At 47.1% G+C, this 20,132-nt stretch overlaps 1 protein-coding gene across 1 annotated transcript in view; it reads left to right on the forward strand.

Moving 5' to 3' along the window:
- Nucleotides 1–20,132, forward strand: part of ITPR1 (inositol 1,4,5-trisphosphate receptor type 1) — a 346,432-nt gene that overhangs the window by 249,377 nt on the left and 76,923 nt on the right. Inside the window, exons 43-44 of the mRNA XM_032290649.1 lie at nt 15,985–16,165; nt 18,271–18,524. Of these exons, the coding sequence (XP_032146540.1) occupies nt 15,985–16,165; nt 18,271–18,524 (435 nt within the window). The remainder of the gene's footprint in view (nt 1–15,984; nt 16,166–18,270; nt 18,525–20,132) is intronic.

A 20,132-nucleotide genomic window follows, 5' to 3' on the forward strand; every position in this document is an offset into this window, starting at 1 on the left:
TATATAACTTCTATTTATATCCTCCTTGCTCACTATCTGCAGGCAGACAAGAGTCGCTGAGAAGGGATTTAATGAGCTCTCTGGGTTTGCTCACCTTCCTGAGCTGGTAGGAACCAGCTTGTTCTCAAATGCGTCAGTAAAGAATCTGGCTGTGGGTGGGCGGCCAGGGTAGGTGGACTGAGTTGTTGCTATGGTGTTTTTTAATTCCCCTGTCTCTCAAAGATCTCACTCCCCCCTTCCCTGACTCCTTCCTTTTGCCCCCTTCCTTTCTTTCTTTCTTTCTTTCTTTATTTCTTTTTTTTTTTTTTTAATCTATAAGCTTCCTTGTTTCTCACACCTACTCAGGATTCTTGGAGCTGTCTCCGGAAACAGAATATTTTTCCCTCTCCTTCCTAAGTGCTCAGTCCCCCATTGTGTAGCCCCAGAACATCAGAAGTTGTTTTCTAAGGCATATTTTTCCACACTCCCCTATTTGTTTTCCCACGATTTTTTTTTTATTACCGATCCCTCCATCAGAGGGGCCTATCCTAGTAGTCTTCAGTCTCACGTAATAGAAGTTTCCTCTGGCAGATTCCAAATTCAGATTGTTCCAAAACCAGGTGAAGCCTATTGCTAGTTGGATGGTCGGTATGGCCTGGAGGAGAAGGGCTGTTTGTATTTCCACATCCTGCTTTGTCCTTTTGCCCTGGGTGCAGTGATGACATCTCTATCTCCTCTAGTGCTTTATAAAATAGAACCATGTGAAAACAAGAGAATGGGCTTACCCTACAATGATATTCCTGGAGCTTGGGTAACTCCTGTTACCTGAGGTTGCAGGTTGAAATTACTCAGCTTGCATTTAATTAAAAAAAAAAAATTCCTGCTCCATCAGATTCTCAGCAAGGAAGATGAATGCACCTTGCTGAGAACCCTGTGGCAATCCAGGGAGTGGCCCCCTGCACCCTGGCCAGCCTGGTGGTGGCCACAGAGTCTTCTGAGATGGCTCTCGTGTTGTTCATCGCATTCCCACCAGGGCAGAGGCACTTAGAAAATGTGAGTAGGGAGGTCAAGATGGAAGTTCTTAGAAAAAAATATGTGGTTCCATGAGGACAGCCTGAAAAAATTTTTAAAAAGCCAAACCCACCCCTGCGTTGCCCAGAAGTTGTGCAATCCTTAATAGCAGTAGCCTGTTGGAATAATCAAAGGCAAGCTGACTTCCCTTTATTAACTTCTGTTAGAGTCATCTGCATAAAATATCCCCGGATTCCAGACCAAGTAGGTAATTTTTTTTTTCCCCCTGAGTAACTGGAGGGACTTTCCCTTTGGAAATCTTCCAGCAGAGTTAACTTCATGGTTGAGACTGTTTTCTCATTAGAAGGTGCCAGCAGCTAGATTCCCGATGCAGGGACAGGGAAAGTGCCTCACATACGTACTTGGACTCCCCGCTTTCCCTGAGAACCAACTTGATATTCACAGTTGCCTCTGGTTCTTCTGCCTTGACCCTCCTTTTCACAGAGAAATCTATGCCTGCTCACATTTCCTGAGGTCCTCTGAGTTCTTCTTTGAAACTGTCAGAGGCTGTCTCAACGTTTCTACCAATTTCCTATGCCTGGATTTTAGACTTTATCAAGATGGCCCTGACACTGAAGGGGATAGTCCTGTAAACCCTCTGAAATCTTCAAGCCTCTTTTTTGCCCTGGAATTCAGGACTTTAAAATATATGTATTTTATTGCTCTTCAAGGAGGATGTGTTTCAGTTGCCCTCACCTTATGGTATTTGAGAAATGTGTTTTTATTAGCCTCTTTGCAACACGAACCCACAAACTGTTCAGCCCAGAGCTTGTATATATCAAGTCTGGGGAGGGAGCCAGGTTCGGAGAGGGAAGGTACACAAATGATCATCCCTCCTGGGCTGTAGTTAATAATGCAAGCTGCTGTGTCACTGGGGCCAGGGTAGTTAATAGTTAACTTGATGGATTAAGGATCCCCAGCCAGGCTGAGCCCATCACAGAATTATGTGCAAAAACCGGATAAGCCCCTAGAGGTGACAGTGCCACGTCAACTGCTATTGGCTGGTCCGTGGTATGCTGCGTTTTCCCACTTAGCAGGACTTTGAGCTTTCACATGCACGGATCTTCAGGCCGTAAAGTTTTACTTCAGCTGCCATCCATGCAAAGCTTGGCTTGAGTGTTTTGAAATTGCCCTTCCTTCAGGATTTTGTTCATTCATTAATATAGTACATTTTTTAAAAAGAGAGAGAAGAGGTCTTGCTGTGTTGACCAAGCTGGCCTTGAACTCCTGGGCTCAAGAGCCCTTTCTGTCTCAGCCTCCACAGTAGTTGGGACTGCTAGCTTGTGCCACCACAGCCGGCTTAATATAGCAGATGTTTACGTAATGAGCACTTCCTGGGTGTCAGGAGCTGTATACGTTGGCGTTAATACAGTCAGGGATGAGACCAGCATAGCTCCTGCCCTCCAGGAGCTTACAGTCTTGTGGGAGAGAGAGAGCTAGGAAACCAGCTCATTATCAGCTCAATCACAGCTTCAGAGAAGTGTGCTTGGGAAGCAAACGGGCCATGTAGGGTGGTCAGGGAGGGCTTCTCTAGGGAGTTGCCACTCAAGCTGAGACCCAACAGATGAGAAGGAGCCATGTGAAGAGCAGCAGAGGGCAAGAGTATTCCAGAAGAGGATTGGTGTGTGCTTGGCGTGTTGGAGGAGATGAGTGAAGGAGGCCAGCATCGTCTACCCCATGGTGGTGGGGGGTGCAGAGCTGTGGGAAGTACCTGCTCCACCAAAGGTGACGGGCTTGTCATCAAGCGGGGGCCGGATGAGGTGATCTCCTTGGTTCTTGCCAACCCCTACTGAATGCCTTTAAAGGGCACCAAGTTGGCTTGGGCTGTCCCCTGCTTGGATATGCACTGCTGCTGCCAAAGCCCTGATATACAAAGCAGCTTTACACAGATGAGCGCTGTATCATTTCACCCTGCCCTGCTCTAGCTACTTGGCCAACTGTTCATCTTACTGTCAGCTGCCAGGGATGCTCTCTGTGGCTGTGTGGAAGTTACCTGGTGGGCCAGCACACAGCAAAATGGGCCTGCAGGGTGGGGAGACACCAAAAGTCCCAGAGCGTTCTGCTCGGGGCCGGACTTGGCTGTACCTGAGGCTCAGTTGAGTTGAGAAGGACTGGGGGTGACTGCAGGGTCTTCGTCAGGGAGGCACTTGCTTTGCTTGATGCTTTGTCATCTGTGAGCCAGTGTCCTTGCCTCCAGCAGGCCAGGGTAGATTTATTTTTTTCAACTTCTGTGGCCAAGTGTCCTGGTGTGGGGAGCAGAGAAGGGAATGTGGCTGGTGTAAACACCTGGCCAGTACTGTGCGGGCTCTTACCTGTTTTCTCTCCTATACTCATTGCAGTAGAGCCTCAAGTGATTCTCCTCCTCCTCTTCCTCCTCGTCCTCTGTTATAGATGAAAACACTGAGGAAGGAAGTTAATAAATGAGCTGTCCAAACCTACCCAGTTCCTAAGTCACCGCTATGCATACCTTGCTAAAGATGCAGGATAGAGAATGCTTTCACTGAGCCGTGTGACTCTGCACAAACACAGAAAGTGGGTGGGGCAAGGATTATTATTGACATCAGTATAAATTTCAAGTTGAATTCCCTGGGAACCTTGGAGCATTGAGAACAGGAAACATTGGTCAGTGTTGACTCATTGTTCCTCAGGTACACAGAATGGAAACAAGACCTGGGGAGTTCATCCCAGAGATCGACTCCCCTGACCCTGCAGCTCCTGCTTCAGCTCTCCCTCTCCTCAATGCAGATTGCACCCCCATGGGCAGCGGGGAGGAATAGCACCCAAGTCACTGCTGGGTCCTCAGCACTGGACCCTCCTCCTAGGAGGAGGACCTCTTGATAGAATTTTCCAAGCACCTGTTGCATCTGTCTTTTCAGGGTTCATGAGACAAGGTGGAGGTCTTCGTGTCCTCCTGGCCACAGATCCCACAGTGAGCATGTGGGCAAGCAGAGACAGGACCTGAGAGTTTGACATGAGCCACCAGAGGATACTTGTCACTGAATCATAGAAACAGCCCTGGAAGCCACCATCAGGGGCTGGCGTGTGTGTCCTATAGCCCAGACATGCAATTCACATTGTTCATTTCTTCTTCTCCAGTTATGTAGATGTTTGTAGACTGAGATTTTAAAGCCCCTCTGAGTCCTTGAACAAAAGTCCTTCCTGGGATCTAACCAAACTCTCCTTTGCTTTAGAGTACCTTTTTAGAAAGCCTTATGTTGGCTTGAAGAGCCACCAGAACACCTTCTTGCTCTCTTGGAGAATTACCAAGGAGCTTCCTATCACAGACCTTTTCCATTTGAGGTTGCATCTATCTTATGTCTGTTTCTAAGGGTATCGTTGATTTGATACTCCATCTTTGTTTTTTTCTGGAGGCTTTCCAATCTCATGACTTGGCTGGAAGAGACAGACGGCTGTGTGGCGTATCCCCACAAAAGAAACCGGCCTTTGGCATCTGTTTGATCATTGAGGCCAGAGAAAATCTGGAGTCCCCTTAACCTCTTGTTCCTGGGTCAGGGCCACAGGGTCCTCCAGAGTGGTGGCTGACCTGCTTCTCTGAAATCTGGTTTTACTGTTAAATTTGCTGGAAACAGTGGTTGCCAACAGTCTACCTACACCATCAGGGGCTTCCTGAGACAATACCTTAAAAATTTTTTTTTTTTAGGATTTACAGTCTGTTGGTTGAGTTGTTGGTGAATATATGTGAAACTGTTAGCATTCTGATCCATGCGGGGTATGGGGGGAGCCATGTTTCTTGACAGGGCAGAGCTTTCCCATGAAGTGCCAGTTTCCATGGGTACTGGGAGACAGGAAAGGAGAGCTCTTAAGCTTTCTGTCTCAGGAGGAAGGTGTTTTTCCCCAATTAAAAAATGTGTTTTATAGACATGGGGTCTTGCTATGTTGCCCAGGCTGGTCTTGAAATCCTGGGCTCAAGCAATCCCCACCATGGCCTCCTGAAGTGCTGGGATTACAGCTATGAGCCACCATGCCGGACCCTGAAAAGTGTTTTTAACAGAACAGGTTGGACTTTGCTGCTTGAAGAACTGACTTCGCCTTGAAAATCATCATGAAGATCCCCTGCCTTGGCCTTGACCCTGGAGCTTAGGCCCCTCCCTAGAGCCCAGTAACCAGATTAATCAGAGTGAAGGGCTCCTCGTCGTCCATCTTTTCTCTCAGGTGTCAGGCATAGCGACAGGCCTCTGCCCCACCCTTGCCTGGCAGAGTAGTTGAAACTGGTTTGTCTCTCACTTGTCAAGAGGTGACTATACAGTGTGGATGAAGGAGGATCTTATTTCAGAAAAATGAAATCGAAATGTTGATGCCTCTCCAATACAGACTTGCTTCACTTCATCACTTCCTTCCTACTTGGAAGTCTGTATTATTTCTGAACTCATTAAAGCTGGAAACGTCCTGAGAGAGGTTGGTAAACTGAGAGCCGCAGATGTTGGCTAGTTGAACGCCATCATACCTTGCAAAAAAGTTCCTTAGGGTGCATGATAATTTATGCCAAGGCAGTGTTCAATTCGGAATGCTCATTGTATTAATTATTAGATCCTTTTCAGAGGTCAGACTTTTCCTGAAGTTAGGAATCGTTTAAAATGTTGGAAAATGCTTTGTGTTGAAAGGCTGGGGCCTGTCCGAGAAGAAGGTCTGACACAAGCTTGTATTCTGCCTTTGAGTGTATTAAACTTTGAGAAGTGGAAGCAACAGTGCTTATCTCTGCACATGCAGAAATTTGAATGGCTTCTATCGCTAGTGAAATTTCAGCCAAATTTTTTTTCGCTTTTACCTTAGGTTTGGGGGTACACGTGAAGGTTTGCTATGTAGGTAAACTCATGTCGTAGGAGTCTGTTGTACAGATTATTTCATCGCCCAGGCACTAAGCCCAGTGTACCCAGTAGTTCTTTTTTCTGTTCCTGTCCCTCCTCCCACCCTCCACCCTCAGGTAGACCCCAGTATCTGCTGTTCCCTTCTTTGTGCTCATGAGTTCTCATCATTTATCTCCCACTTATAAGCAAGTACATGCGGTGTTTGGTTTTCCGTTCCTGCATTAGTTTGCTGAGGATAATAGCCCCTGGCTCCATCCATGTTCCCACAAAAGATATGATCTCATTCTTTTTTATGCCAGCTAAACTTAAAAAAATTTCTACATTGTGACAGTTAATGGGAATTGCTATTCATTGTGTTTTTGCTGTCAACTTAGAGGCCATTTGACCTACCAGAACCAGCTGGAATTGTCTTTGGCCATTTATATAACACCCAGCTCCCTTCTGGATACATCTATCTTACCCTTCCCTTGAGAGGGGTATTATTGTTGGACAACTGTAGCACCTTGCATCTGAGTAGTTCTTGGTAGTCATCAAAGTGTTTTTCACACCTAATGTTTCTTAACAACCTTGCTGGACCCCAGCTTCCATGTGGTGCTGACAACACAGGTGTTAAGACCCTCATTTTTCAGCTAAAGAACCCAGGGCACAAATGAGGTTACGTAAATTGCCCATGATCACATGGCAGGTTAGCAAGGAGCCAAAGCCAAAATTTAGGTTTCCCGACTTCCAGTTCTCCAGGCACTCTCCACCTACCCAGGTGTGTTTTATTACCTAGTTCATGGTTCCTGGTCTTTGAGTTTTGATTGTAATCACTGGTTTCTAAAAAAAGGACTCCAGACCCACAGCAGTCATTGTGTGACAATGGTTTTGTTAATAATTTATTACCCCAGCCCTGGCAGTCCTTCAGCTTGCAGAAGGGGATTGTTTGGGAGCCCGTATTAACAAATGTGTTAAACGTCATGGGAAAGTTGAGGTATTCGAATGTGTACCTTCTGCGGCTATTCTTTACTGTCAGAGGAGCCTGTTTATGCCTCTGAAAGACCTAGGGGGTAGGAGTAGAGGTAGGGGAGATAATAAAATGCCAAAAGGTATTCAGAGCGGGACAGACTCTTGCTCAGGAGAGAGGTGTTTAACAGAGCAAGGGGTTGGGAACAGGGCTGAGGCGTCAGACAGGTGGGGCTTGGGTTCCAGGGCACTCATTAGATGGATGACTCAGCAGGTTACTTCTTGGGGCCCCGGTTTCCTCATCTATAAAGTGGGAATGATAATGGCACCTACCCCGTGGGGTAGTTATGAGGATTAAATGAGATAAGGCATATAAAACACTTAGTACCCGGCAAACTGGAAACATTTGGTTGCCGTTCACTATAATACAACTGGCAGAGAGAGAGTCTCCAGGGAGTGGTGAGTTCTCAGTTAATCACAGGCATAGGAAGACAGCCAGGGTAAACCCCACCTCTGGGTAGCCACCGGCATTGCTCTGTCACCCAAAGAGTATCTGTTCAAGCTGGGCAGGAGCGGGATAGTTCTAGTTGGAGATGTCCGCTGAAATCCCTGAGACTCTCAGCTGATGTGAAAAGAAAAGTCACAGATGCCCACAGAGAATCTTCCTCGGCCCGTGGAAACTCAAGCTTTGGCTCACTGCTCAGCAGCCGCGTTTTTCAGATTCTTGGCCTTATCGTTAGAACTTAAATCATTTTGCAGCAGATAAGTGAGCAGCTGTGGTGAGTGTCGTGGGCTGGATGGGTCAGAATCAAGTCTTATGAGGCAATGAGATGGAAAATCCCATTCTTGGGATTACCTCAAGACGTAGAGCGAGGGCTACTGAAAGGTGGACCAACTGGGGATGGAAATAATTTTCTTTGGGGAAGGATCTGAGTCCCACAGCCATCACTGTGCAATGGGCTGCTCCCCTGAAGGCCATCCCCACTCCTGCCAGGCTCCACCCTGGAACATCCATCTCTGCTCCCCACCACTGCCCTGTCCGGCAGCTGAAACGCCACAAAGGGGCTCATCCCCCAGGATGGCCTGGTAGCCCAGACAGGGACCGGCAGGCTGTCTCATGTTCCAGGGAGCGCCAGGATCCTTGAACTACGAGGCCTGTCTTTTCCCCTGAACTTCCGGAATTCTGGGTAAGATGGCTTCGTGGGTATGTATCCAGGTCATGGAGAAGACTTATCGCTCCTATTCTCCCCAGGACCGCTTGTCCACACAGTTTGATTGGGACTGTGACCTCTTTCACCTAAAGAGAGGACTGTCGCCCTTTGAACTAGGTAATAAAACACACCTGAGCAGTCAGAGAGTACCTGGAGAACTGGAGGTCGGGAAACCTAAATTTTGGCCTTGGCTCCTCGCTAACCAGCCATGTGATCATGGGCAACTTAACCGCATTTGTGTCCTGGATACTTTAGCTGAAAAATGAGGGTCTACCTCCTGCGATGTCAGCATCACGTCGAAGCTGGGAACTAGCAAGGTTGTTATGCGAAACAGTAGGTGTGAAACATACCTTGATGACTACCAAGAACTACTCAGATGCAAGGTGCTACAGCTGTCTAACAATAATACCCCTTTCAAGGGAAGGGTAATATAGGTGGATCCAGAAGGGAGCTGGGTGTTATGTAAATGGCCAAAGACGAGTGTCCAAATCGCATCCAGTGATAATTCCAGGCCGTTTGTCTTCCTGCTGTCACCAGGGTGGCCGCCACTGTCTGCTAGCCCCTAACCTCGGGTGGCTCTTGTTCCTGACGTGAGGCAGGCTTGTCATAACCATGCTTCAAGGCTTTGCAAGGATTTGTGAGGCTGTGCGAAGGTGGGGGAGCCAGGCTAATGAAGCAACATTTTATTATTTTCAAGACTGATCTGAAAAGGCAGTTTCTTATTCTTTTAATCTAAGACCCTGATTCATTGGTCCCTCTACAGCTTAGTCAACCCAAGGACGAAAAACTGCCTCCTTGACAATTACCAGAAGGTGAGGATGTAAACTCAGGTTGTGATTTCAACCAGCCACACCCCAGTGTGGTCAAAAGTAACTGTCTTGAGCAGTCAGGAGAGGGAGGTTCTGTGTGGCCCTGGCAAGTCCCTTTCCCTTTCTGGACTTCAGTTTCCTTATCTGTGAAATGTGAAGGGATGGATGACGTGGGTGGTTTTCAAGTGCTGCTCTCCTGGAGTTCCAAGGAGTTTCAATGGGAAGAGGGAGGGGACCCTCTTTGCTCTGCTTCAGATGGAGCAGTTTTGCCTTTTCTCTTTTATCTGGGTGTGTGTGGGGGGGATTCTTTATCTAAGATGGTGTTTGGGGACTGGAGAGGAGCACGTTGCCCTGCTGAAAAAGGCATTTGGAAACCGCTGAATCCAGTGCTTCCAGCTGTGAGGTTCTGTGATCTGCGTTCTCTTGCTCTTTTGTTGTGGGTGAAGGTTGGCTGACAGCAGCCACGCCCACTTCCCTTTTCCCCTGCCCAGTGGATCCAGGATGGAAATGGCCACTGCAGGGGTCACTGCTTCACCCTGCCCCTGCCCTGGCCTCTTCCTTAAAGCATGTTGGGTCAGACCTGTCGTCAGGGATGCCTGGGACTGGCGCTGAGGGTCTGCCCCCAGACCAGCTTTGTGTCTTCTGCTTTCCCAGCCTTTGGCTCCGGCCTGACTGCTGGGCAGGTTGTCCCTGCGTGTTCAACATGCAGGCAAGGAGGAGGGGAGTTGGTTGTGGCTGTGCCACAAGTCACTGACCTCTCCTAACCCCAGCTCTCTCATTTATAATGTGATTTATGAATGATGGTATCTGCCTTGGCAATCTCCGAAGACTGTGGTGAGACAGCTTATGTGGAAAGGGAACAAACGTGACTTGGAGATGACTGGAGGGTGAGGAGAGGTCGGCCTAAGGGCGGGCAGATACCGTTCCCTCTGGTGGAGACACAGACTCAGAAGGTGGCACGTTTTCAGAGTTCCCCAGCTTTCTGGGAACAAAGCCGACTTTGTTACCTTTTTGTAAAATTATTATTATTGTGATATAATTGACATGTAATCATAGGCACAGATTTTAAATATAGACTTTGATTAGGTTTAACAAATGTTTTTATATTCATTGTACTAGTTTTCTGTGGCTGCTGTAACCAATTCCTACAAACTTAATGGCTTAAAGTAACCTAATGTATTATTTTATAAATTCAACATGAGTCTTACTAGACTCGGCTAAAGCAAGGTGTTGGCAGGCCAGCGCTCCTTTCTGGAGGCTTTAGAGGAGAATGCTTCCTTGCCTTTTCCAGTTTCCAGAGGCTGCCCACATCCCTTGGCTTGCGGCCCCTTCTTCCATCTTCAGGTTTAGCAATGGCGAGTGGGGTCCTTCTCACATTGCCTCTCGCCATCCTCCTCTCCTGCCTCCTGCTTCCACTGCAGAGGCCCCTTGTAATTATGTTGGGCTCACCTGGGCAATCCAAGCTCATCTGTCTACTTGAAGGTTCGTCATTAGCAGCCTTTATTCCATCTGTATCTTTAATTCCCCTTCACAACATAAGACAGAATTTTAACAGGTTTTGGGCACTAGAACGTGGACATGTTTGAGGGGGCCATTCTGTCTGCTATATCTGTGACCTAATCAAGACGTTTCTTTTCTTCCAGAAAGTTGTCTTATTCCCATTGATAGTCCTTTTCTACTCACAACCCCCCACCCCTAGAAGCAACCATCATTTTGGTGGTGTTTTTTTTTTCAACATTTATTTTAGATTCAGGGGGTACATGTGCAGGTTTGTTACCTGGGTATATTGCATGATGCTGAGGTTTGGGGTACAAATGATCCCATCACCCAGGTGATAAACATTGTACCCAATAGTTTTTCAACCCTTGCCCCCTCCAAGTAGTTCCCATTGTCTGTTGTTCCTCTCTTTATGTCCATGAGTACCCAATGTTTATCTCTCACTGATAAATGAGAAAATACAGTATTTGGTTTTTTGTTCCTGCATCAATTTGCTTAGGAAAATAACCCCCAGCTGTATTCGTGTTGCTGCAGAAGACCTGATCTCATTCTTTTTTATGGCTGTGTAGTATTCCATGTTTTATATGTACCACATTTTCTTTATCCAGCTCAGCACTGATGGGTACCTAGCAATTGCCAGTTTGGTTTCTCTCACCGTCAGCGGATGTTTCCCGTTCTGGGCCAGGTTTACGTTGAAGGGCTACCTCACACCTGCCAGGTGGGGTGGAGTGAAAAGTTTGGAAAAGTAAAATCTCTGATGATTTGCTTTTGGTCCCGGTGAAGAGTGATGAATTGAAAGAGGTTCAGGGAGGGTGGGAGGCATGTAGTGTGTGGAGGGACCCTGCTTCAGGATCCTGGGAGAGGGAGGTTGTGCACCTAGTACTCTGCTCTCGGCTCCCACCAGCCCTAGGGAGACACTCCTGAGGAGGACACTCCACTCCCCGCCCATGCCCTGCGAACGTGTCATTATAGAAAAAGGCTTAATTAACAGGTCTGTGCCTATGTGGAGGGGCCTTGTTTCTCTAAGTCTAGTTCACACCAGGTACCAGAGGGGGCAGGTGGACGCCTCCAGCAGCCACAGCCAGCAATTCCAGAAGGCCCTCCCTGAGGACCGCTGCTCCTCTGCCTCCCTTTGCTCCCGTGGCACACCCCTTCCAAGAAGTATGTTAGTTCTTTACCCATACTACCATCGTGTTTCACTTTTACTCTTGCAATAGATACCACTGCATCTCTTCTGGAAACCCCACTTCCTCCTTTGGGGGTACCTTTTTCATTTTTTAAAATTTATTTATTTCATTGAGATGGAAGTCTCATTTTGTTGCCCAGGTAGGCCTTGAACTGAACTCCTGGGCTGAAAAGATCTTCCTGCCTCAGCAACCAGAGTAGCTGGGACTCCAGGCACGCACCCCAGCACACGGCTGGGAGTATGTTTATTTGGTTTCCCAGTCAGGGAACCTGAACCGTAAGCCCTTGCCTGTTCTTTGTCTGTTGTACCCCTCTTCGCCTGGGCATCCTGGTGAGATTGCATTCTTCAGAGTTGGGTGTCCTGGGGCTGTGCTAAAACACTTGATGTGCACTGTCTTTCACTGTCCCCTGATCTCTCAGAAGGAATAATAGTGGTAACCAGCTCCATGGGTTTTTGGGTGCAATAACATGTGAAGGTTTGCCTGAGCTCCTGGTACCTCGAAAGCAGTCATTGTTAGCTTTCATGTTGCTGTGGTGATCTCACTGAGCCTTCATAATCACCCATGAAGTACAGTTATTGCCCATTTTGCAGATGAGAAGATTCGGGTTTCAGAGACATTGTTACTTTGTGACACTTGCTGGTAAGTGGTGGAGCTGTGATGCAGACCTTTCTGACTCTGGAAACAGCGACCTTACCTTGCTGTCCTTCCCTAACTGCTCACACGGTCGCCCTCACCTTGGAGTTTTCTCATTCTACTAATGTAACGGTGGTAGAAAAACTAAATTAACACCATGAGTGTGCACTGTCCTAAGCCCTTGGCATACATCGTGGCAGCCCTTCCGTGTGGATTCAGAGGAGCTGGGCAGTGTGCCCAAGGCCACAGAGCCAGTGGGTCAAGGACTTGGGACTCACACCCAGGCAGTCTGACTGCAAAGCCTGCCCTGCTAATTCCTCTGTTAAGAAACGTCTTCCCAGTGTGGCAATTCCTCAGAGATTTAGAACCAGAAATACCCTTTGACCCAGCAATCCCATTAATGGGTATGTACCCAAAGGAATAGAAATCGTTCTATGATAAAGTTACATGCATTCATACATTTATTGCAGCATTTTTCTTAATAGCAAAGACTTGGAATCACCCCAAATGCCCATCAACAATAGACTGGATAAAGAAGTTGTGGTACATATACACCGTGGAATACTATGCAGCCATGAAAAGGAATTAGATCATGTCCTTTGCAGGGACGTGAATGAAGCTGGAAGCCATTATCCTCAGCAAACTAATGCAGAAACAGAAAACCAAACACTACATATTCTCACTTACAAGTATGAGCTGCAAAATGAAAACACATGGACCCAGGGAGGGGAACAACACACACTGGGTCCTGTTGGGGGAGGTGGGGGTTGGGGGACAGCATTAGGAAAAAGAGCTAATGCATGCTGGGCTTAATACACAGGTGAAGAAACGTCTTCCTTCCTTTGAGGCACTGGTTGTATTTCTCCTTTTCATACCAAGAGTAGTGTAACTGAGCACACCTCTCATTTCAGCTTGGCCTCAGCCCAGCCTGGGACTCCTCTGAATCCTCACTCCCATCTTCTAGTTCCCAACCTGTTCTCTTTTTGGTTTTCTGTGCTTACTGGTGTCTTCTAGACCTTACTGTCCATTTTATGATTTTTTTGAGTGCATTCTATTGATAAAGCTGCTTGAAACCCTTGCGCGACTGAGGACTGGAGTCAGTAATGAGAAACAAACCTGGTGGCCGTGGCAGAAACACACACAGCAGTGCAGCGTCCTCAGTGCCTGGCCCTGTCTCATCTCATAAGAGCTTCCCTTACACTGACCCTAGCAGTTGACAACGGCTGGGTCACCCGGCTGGCCGTCAGACAGTGCAGTCTGTGGCAGGCTATCTGTGTGTGTCGTGTGGCACTGCTGTCAGATGACAGATGGCGGGCTTTATTTATTCATTTACTTACTTACTTGAGGGACTTTTGTTTTCTTGAATGACCAGATTGTCCCAGAATGCCTTTAAAGCTGCTTCTGTGCCATGAGAACATCGTTGGGATAGCAGCTGAAGCGAATGGTCCTGGCAGTCCCCTGTAAGCCCGCATGGGTGAGATGTTGGATGGCCTGTCTTGGTGGGAAATTTAGTCACCATAATTAGGTGGCTTCACGTTGCATTCTTTGTCCCCACCCGTCTTCTCTTTTGTTGATCTGTTGGTCCAAGAGCTCTCAAAGTGAACAACTAGAAGTTGGTTTCTTGTATTTGAGCAGTTTTCCGGAATTCATTTATTTTGGAGATTTATTTGTCATGTCCACCAAATATAAAAAGGATCTGACTGTGGGGCGTGGGGCATCCAGCTAAGGGGAGCCATAAAGTGTTTAGTTATATTCATTCTTTTATCAAATAATCATGGAGTGCCTTCTTTGTGCTGAGCCTCTCTAGGTGCTCTAGGGGCAGCTGGAAACCAGTCAGGTGAAGCATTGGCCTTCATAGAGCTTGCAGTCTGCATAAGACACAGAGTCAGCAGGTGAACAGTCAGTGCAACAGTGCAATTCAGAGGGCTTAATTGCTGTGAAGAAGATAAAACAGGGCATGGAGAATAAGCAGTAGGCTTGGGAGCTGCTGTAGGGGCAGCCTCACTGAGCAGGTGGCATTGGTGGTGAGACCAAAAGATGAGCTGGGAACATAAGAGCAGGGCAGTGATATTGAGTGTCTGTTTACCAGCAGCCTCCTGGGTCACTTTTTGTGGGGATAAAAGGCTATTTAGTAAACAGTCATTATGGTGATTGTTGAATTACTATGTGTTTTCCTTCTGTGGCTGTCAATTTCATGGGGGGAGGTCTAGGTTCCTTTTTGCTCACTGTGGTTTCTCTTATAACTGGCATAGGGTCCACCTCATGACAAGTGCGAAATAAGTAGTGGGTGGGTGGGTGGATGGATGGATGGATAGGAAGATGGGTAGATGGATGAGTAGGTAGATAGATGGATGAGTGGATGGATGGGTGAAAGAGCAGGAAACCTAAAAGAAAAAAAAAGGCAATGGAGGACACTACAGAGTTAGTTTGGTTCCAGAGTGGGAGTCGTGAAGTCCTCAGTGACACACAAGATGAAAAGGCTAACCATAGAGGAGGTGGTGACTTGTGTCCTGGCATTTGGCAGTGGCCAGAGGGAAAACGAACCAGGGAACACAGGTAGGAAGGATGTGACCTGTGCTGTAAGAAACAACCAGAGGGAAAGAAGAACAGTTAGGGGGAGGAGAAGGGGCATAAACCAAGAAGTGCATTGTGCGCAGACAGGACAGATGTTTGTCCACGAAGTGTGTGAGTCAATGGCTGGAAGAGTCGCAGTGGCTGAAGGTGCCTGTCCACGATGGAAATGTGGTGGTTCCCTAGGGCACTGCTGAATCAGGCATTGGGGTGTGTACGGGCGAGAGTTTCATGAGTTAGGGGCCTTCAAGAAGGTGATAAGATTTAAATTCTTTCTGGGATTGGAAGCCTAGGATTGCCTTCTGCAGGGAAGTGCCATCTTTCCAAATGGGAGGATTTGAAATTGGCAGGAGATCTACTGGGAGAAGCAAATATATTGTTTGGAGCTTTGTTTTATTTCTCTGGAAATGACCGTATTGTATTTTTATGTAAATAATTTACAACAGTGTGGTGTTTGCAAAGGGGTGAAAAGCGAATACTCATAAATGAAGTTGAGACACCATATTGTGTTTTTACATCAACTGTGTATACTATTGCTTGCAGTGGGTCCAAAAACAAATGTGTATCCAAGAGGAGAGCTACCTGTTCATTTGAGCCTCTTTATTTAACCACTCTTACCTGCCCTTTGAGGCCCGATTTGAAGATGACCTTTTTTTGTGAAGATTTTGGAATCACTACAGCATCGTGTCACCCTCGCCAGCTCTGAGCATCTATAATATACTTGGGTAGCTTCCTGAGCATTTTTTACTTAGCATAATTTAGTCTGATTTATGGACATGTCATCCCAACCTGTTAATGAGCACAGGCAGCACATATTATTCACGTATATATTTTTCTTAAGGCTCTGCCCAGGGGAAGAGTACATAGAAGCCCTTAAACAAATGATTGGCCCTGCAGTAATCCCCCCCAAAAAAGTCAGGTTTCATTATTAACAGTGTTGTTTTGCATGTGTGCAAGGGTGGAAGGGAGTTGTTCTTAGTTGGCAACAGTCTGCCCACCACACTTGAGCATGTTCCCAAAGCCTGTGTGTCTGTTCCAGCCACCACAATTTGTTTTAAAGGCTCTGTGTTGAAAACCTCAGGCCTTAGAACCCAGAGAACTACAGTGTGTGGAGTGGTCCTTAATACTGATTTAAACTTAGATCATGCATGAGGTTTTGCAGCTTGCTGTGATCTTCGTTAGGTTTTGGTGTCATGAGTAGGGTGCACTTTCAGGTCAGTTACAGTGTTGACAATCTATGGATTTTCCTTTGCAGCACTCCTTTTTCTGCCGCTTGACAGAAGATAAGAAGTCAGAGAGATTCTTCAAGGTGTTTTATGACCGGATGAAGGTGGCCCAGCAAGAAATCAAAGCAACAGTGACAGTGAACACCAGTGACTTGGGAAATAAAAAGAAAGACGACGAGGTAGACAGGGATGCCCCATCACGGAAAAAAGGTAAATGTTCCTCAGTCTTCAGTCAGCTGGACTGTGAACAACAGAAGAGTCCTTGTTTTCCTTCATTGTTTTCATTACTTTTAGGCTCCAAAATGCGTTCTGATGAGAGCTTTCAGAAGAAAAGCCAGCCTGGTTAGGATGTAATTCTTCCTCAGTGACCTGAGCTGAAGCCCTGCTGCTCAGAAAGATCTTCCTGTTTAATAAAGAACATTTCTCTTGGTCAAGGTTAGGGTTTTATTGGCAAGGAATTCATGAATATTCTATTCCTGTGATTTCTATTTAATGTTAGAGAAAGTTGAGGGAAATACGTATTTTAAAACTGTGTGTCTGGCCGGGCGCGGTGGCTCAAGCCTGTAATCCCAGCACTTTGGGAGGCAGAGGCGGGTGGATCACGAGGTCAAGAGATCGAGACCATCCTGGTCAACATGGTGAAACCCTGTCTCTACTAAAAATACAAAAAATTAGCTGGGCATGGTGGCGTGTGCCTGTAATCCCAGCTACTCAGGAGGCTGAGGCAGGAGAATTGCCTGAACCCAGGAGGCGGAGGTTGCGGTGAGCCGAGATCGCGCCATTGAACTCCAGCCTGGGTAACAAGAGCGAAACTCCGTCTCAAAAAAAAAAAAAAAAAAAAAAAAAAACTGTGTGTCAGTCCGTTGTCAGATAATATTCTTTTGTTTCCTAAGGTATTGGAAAATTTATAAAGCTTTTTATCCAGTGTCACACAAGAAGAGATGTCGTGCTGGGGAGTGGGCACACCCACAAGTGTTGGAGTCAGATGGTCTTGAGGAAGTTCAGCACTCTGCCCCTCACATTTCAAAGTTAGAGCTGGGTTTCCTAACCACAGCACAAGTGACATTGGAGAATTCTTTGTTCTGGGGCTGTCTTGTGCACTGTAAGATATTTAGCAGCATACATGGCCTCTACCCAGTAGATGCCAGTGGCATACTCCTACTCCCAGAATGTCTCTAGATGTTGCCAATTGTCCCCTGGGTGGGTTGGGGGTAAAATCACCCCTGGTTGAAAACAGCTGGTCTAGAGCGGAGCTAAAGAGAAGAAAAAGAAGAATGATTACCTTTTACTAAGTGCTTACCAGGAATCAGGCAGTGTTCAACATTCTTTCTTAAAAACAAAATCTTGCTCTGTCTCACTTTGTTGCCCAGGCTGGAGTGCAGTGGCGTGATCATCGCCCACTGCAGCCTCAAACTCCTGGGCTCAAATGATCCTCCCACCTCAGCCTCCTGAGTAGCTGGGACTGCAAGTGTGCGCCACCGCATTGGCTAATGTTGAAAAAAAATTTTTTTTGTGGTGATGGAGTCTCACTAGGTTGCCCAAGCTGGTCTCAAACTTCTGGCCTCAAATGATCCTCTGGAGTAGCTGAGTTTATAGGCATGAGCCACTGTGCTGGACTCTTCAGAGTTCTTTACAATTCCACTCATTTCACACTCATGTCAACTCTGCAAGATAGATAAAATTAAGTTATCCCTATTTTACAAATGAGGGGACTGAGGCACAGAGATGGTAATTAAATCATTAGGGACATGCAGCTAGAAGGCAGTGGAGCCAGCATTTGAACCCAGCTCATCCGGCTGCAGAGTCATTGCCTTTAATTGTAATTCCGTGGTTACCTCACAGGGTTATTCCGAGGGTGAGATAAAATAACACACACAAAGTGCCTAGTCACAGTGCTTCGACAGTTACAAAAGGAGCAGTCGTCATTACAACAATAATTGTGATTAGCATTATGTTGAGCTTCTGAAGAACTTTCTTGAGATAGTATTCACGGATGCTCTCGCATTTTACAGGTGACGAAGCTGAGGCCCAGAGCCTTAGATTTGTGAGGTTGGCAGAGCCTGTACTAAGGCTTTTCCTCTAAAACGCACTGCACACGTAGATGAAATAGTAGAACCACAAGTAAGGTGGCAGGGCTTGGCCCACTTTTAATCATGTCTGACGACTTGAGAGCAGGTTGACTTCTTGGAGTGTTTTACCAACTTTGAAGATCTCTAGGAGATACAGGAACATAGGTTTCTGAGTGCCACCTCTGGAGTGGTGAACAGGAATCCTGAGGACTCTGCAGCCTTTCATGTCCTACGCTTGCTTTCTAGCTAAAGAGCCCCCGACACAGATAACAGAAGAGGTCCGGGATCAGCTGCTGGAGGCCTCTGCTGCCACCAGGAAAGCCTTCGCCACCTTCAGGAGGGAGGCCGACCCCGATGACCACTACCAGTCTGGGGAGGGCAGCCAGGCCACTGCCGACAAAACCAAGGATGACCTGGAGATGAGCGCGGTCATTACCATCATGCAGCCCATCCTCCGCTTCCTGCAGCTCCTGTGCGAAAACCACAACCGAGACCTGCAGGTGAGGGCCTGGGGCGGGGGCATGGAGGGAGTATGGGCAGGGCTGCCAAGGCCTGCCTTCCTCTAGTGGTTCAGCCCCTCTCAACTTGGGCCAGATTGTTTGAGCCAAGGATCCAGCGCGGTTCTTTTCTTTCTTTCTTTTTGAGATGGAATCTCACTGAGTCACCCAGGCTGGAGTCAATGGCGTGATCTCGCTTACTGTAACCTCCACCTCTTGGGTTCAAGTAATTTTCCTGCCTCAGCCTCCCGAGTAGCTGGGATTACAGGAATGCACTACCACAGCTAATTTTTGTATTTTTAGTAGAGGTGGGGTTTTATCATGTTGGCCAGGCTGGTCTCAAACTCCTGACCTCAAGTGATCCCCCAACCTTGGCCTCCCAAAGTGCTGGGATTACGGGGGTGAGCCATCACTCCTGGCCAGATCAACAAAGTTCTCTGATGCGAAAGTCTGGACAACTGATGTGTCTCTTTGTCTGTTTTCCCTGCTGTCTACGCAGAGCCAGAGATCACGTCTTATGCGCAAGCGTAGGTGCCGACCCCATATGTATTTGTTAAGTGTCTGTATGTGCCTGTTGGTATGTGTGTGTTGTAGCGTGTCAGCATTAGACACATCGAGGTGCTCAGGTAAAAATGGGATGGATGGGTAGTTAGAGAATTAAATATTTTAGATCTCCAAAACTGGAGACCTAGAAAGTGCTCATTAAATATTTGTTGGTTGAATGAAGAAAATGGTTGCCTTTCAGTGCTGTACAGAAAGCGGTGCTCAGAAGTCTTTGTTGAACTGATTATTCCAGAAATCCTTTGTTCATTTTATTGTTGCTTTTGTATGATAACAGTGGCCAAGGTTTGTTAGGCACGTAAGATACCCTGGATGCTAAGAGTTGCTTATATGATTATATTTTATTGATGAGAAAACTGAGGGCAGAGGACACAGGGAGTGCAGAACTAGGACTGGAGCCCAGGCAGTCTTACACTAGAGCTCCTGTTGTTGGCCAAATGCTAAGAGACAGAGGGTATATTTTCTCCCTTGCAAAGTTTCCCAGCAGCAGAGGCGATTTAGGAAGAGCCAAGAACGGAATGTAGAGATCCACTTCTTTCTTTCAAATGGGTCTGGGTCTGCGGAGGCCCCTCACTGCCCAAGAGAAATGTGCTGGAGTGCTGGGTCCCTTGCTTTTGCCTGGGTTTGTCGCCAACTGACCCAGGGAAACCACCCCCTCTTTGCCTCAATGGTGTGAGGGTGAACAAGGAAAGTGCATCTGAACACCTTCTTTACGATGAAGTGTTTCCTCCTAAGACACACCAGTCAGCCATGGTAGTTTTGTGTACTTGGATTATGAGAGTATGGAAAGGAAATAATGCTGGTCCAGATCTGGCCAGGGGAAGTCACAGCCTTTAAGTATCACCTGGCTGATCTTTCCCACCAGGTGACTTGGTGCCTGTCATACCTTGACTGTGGCTAGACAGTTGGTACTGCCACAGTGAACTGCTCTCACTTAAAACCTGCCACAGAATCTACGCCTGGGTTAGCTAAGAAACCAGATTGTTAATCAGTAAGGTGAACAGTGAAATGGAACCGAGAGACATCTGCAGTGTTAATACTTCCCACAGT

The sequence above is a fragment of the Sapajus apella genome, unplaced genomic scaffold, assembly GCF_009761245.1.
Source record: "Sapajus apella isolate SASKATOON/1434 unplaced genomic scaffold, GSC_monkey_1.0 scaffold23, whole genome shotgun sequence".
Lineage (NCBI taxonomy): Eukaryota > Metazoa > Chordata > Mammalia > Primates > Cebidae > Sapajus > Sapajus apella.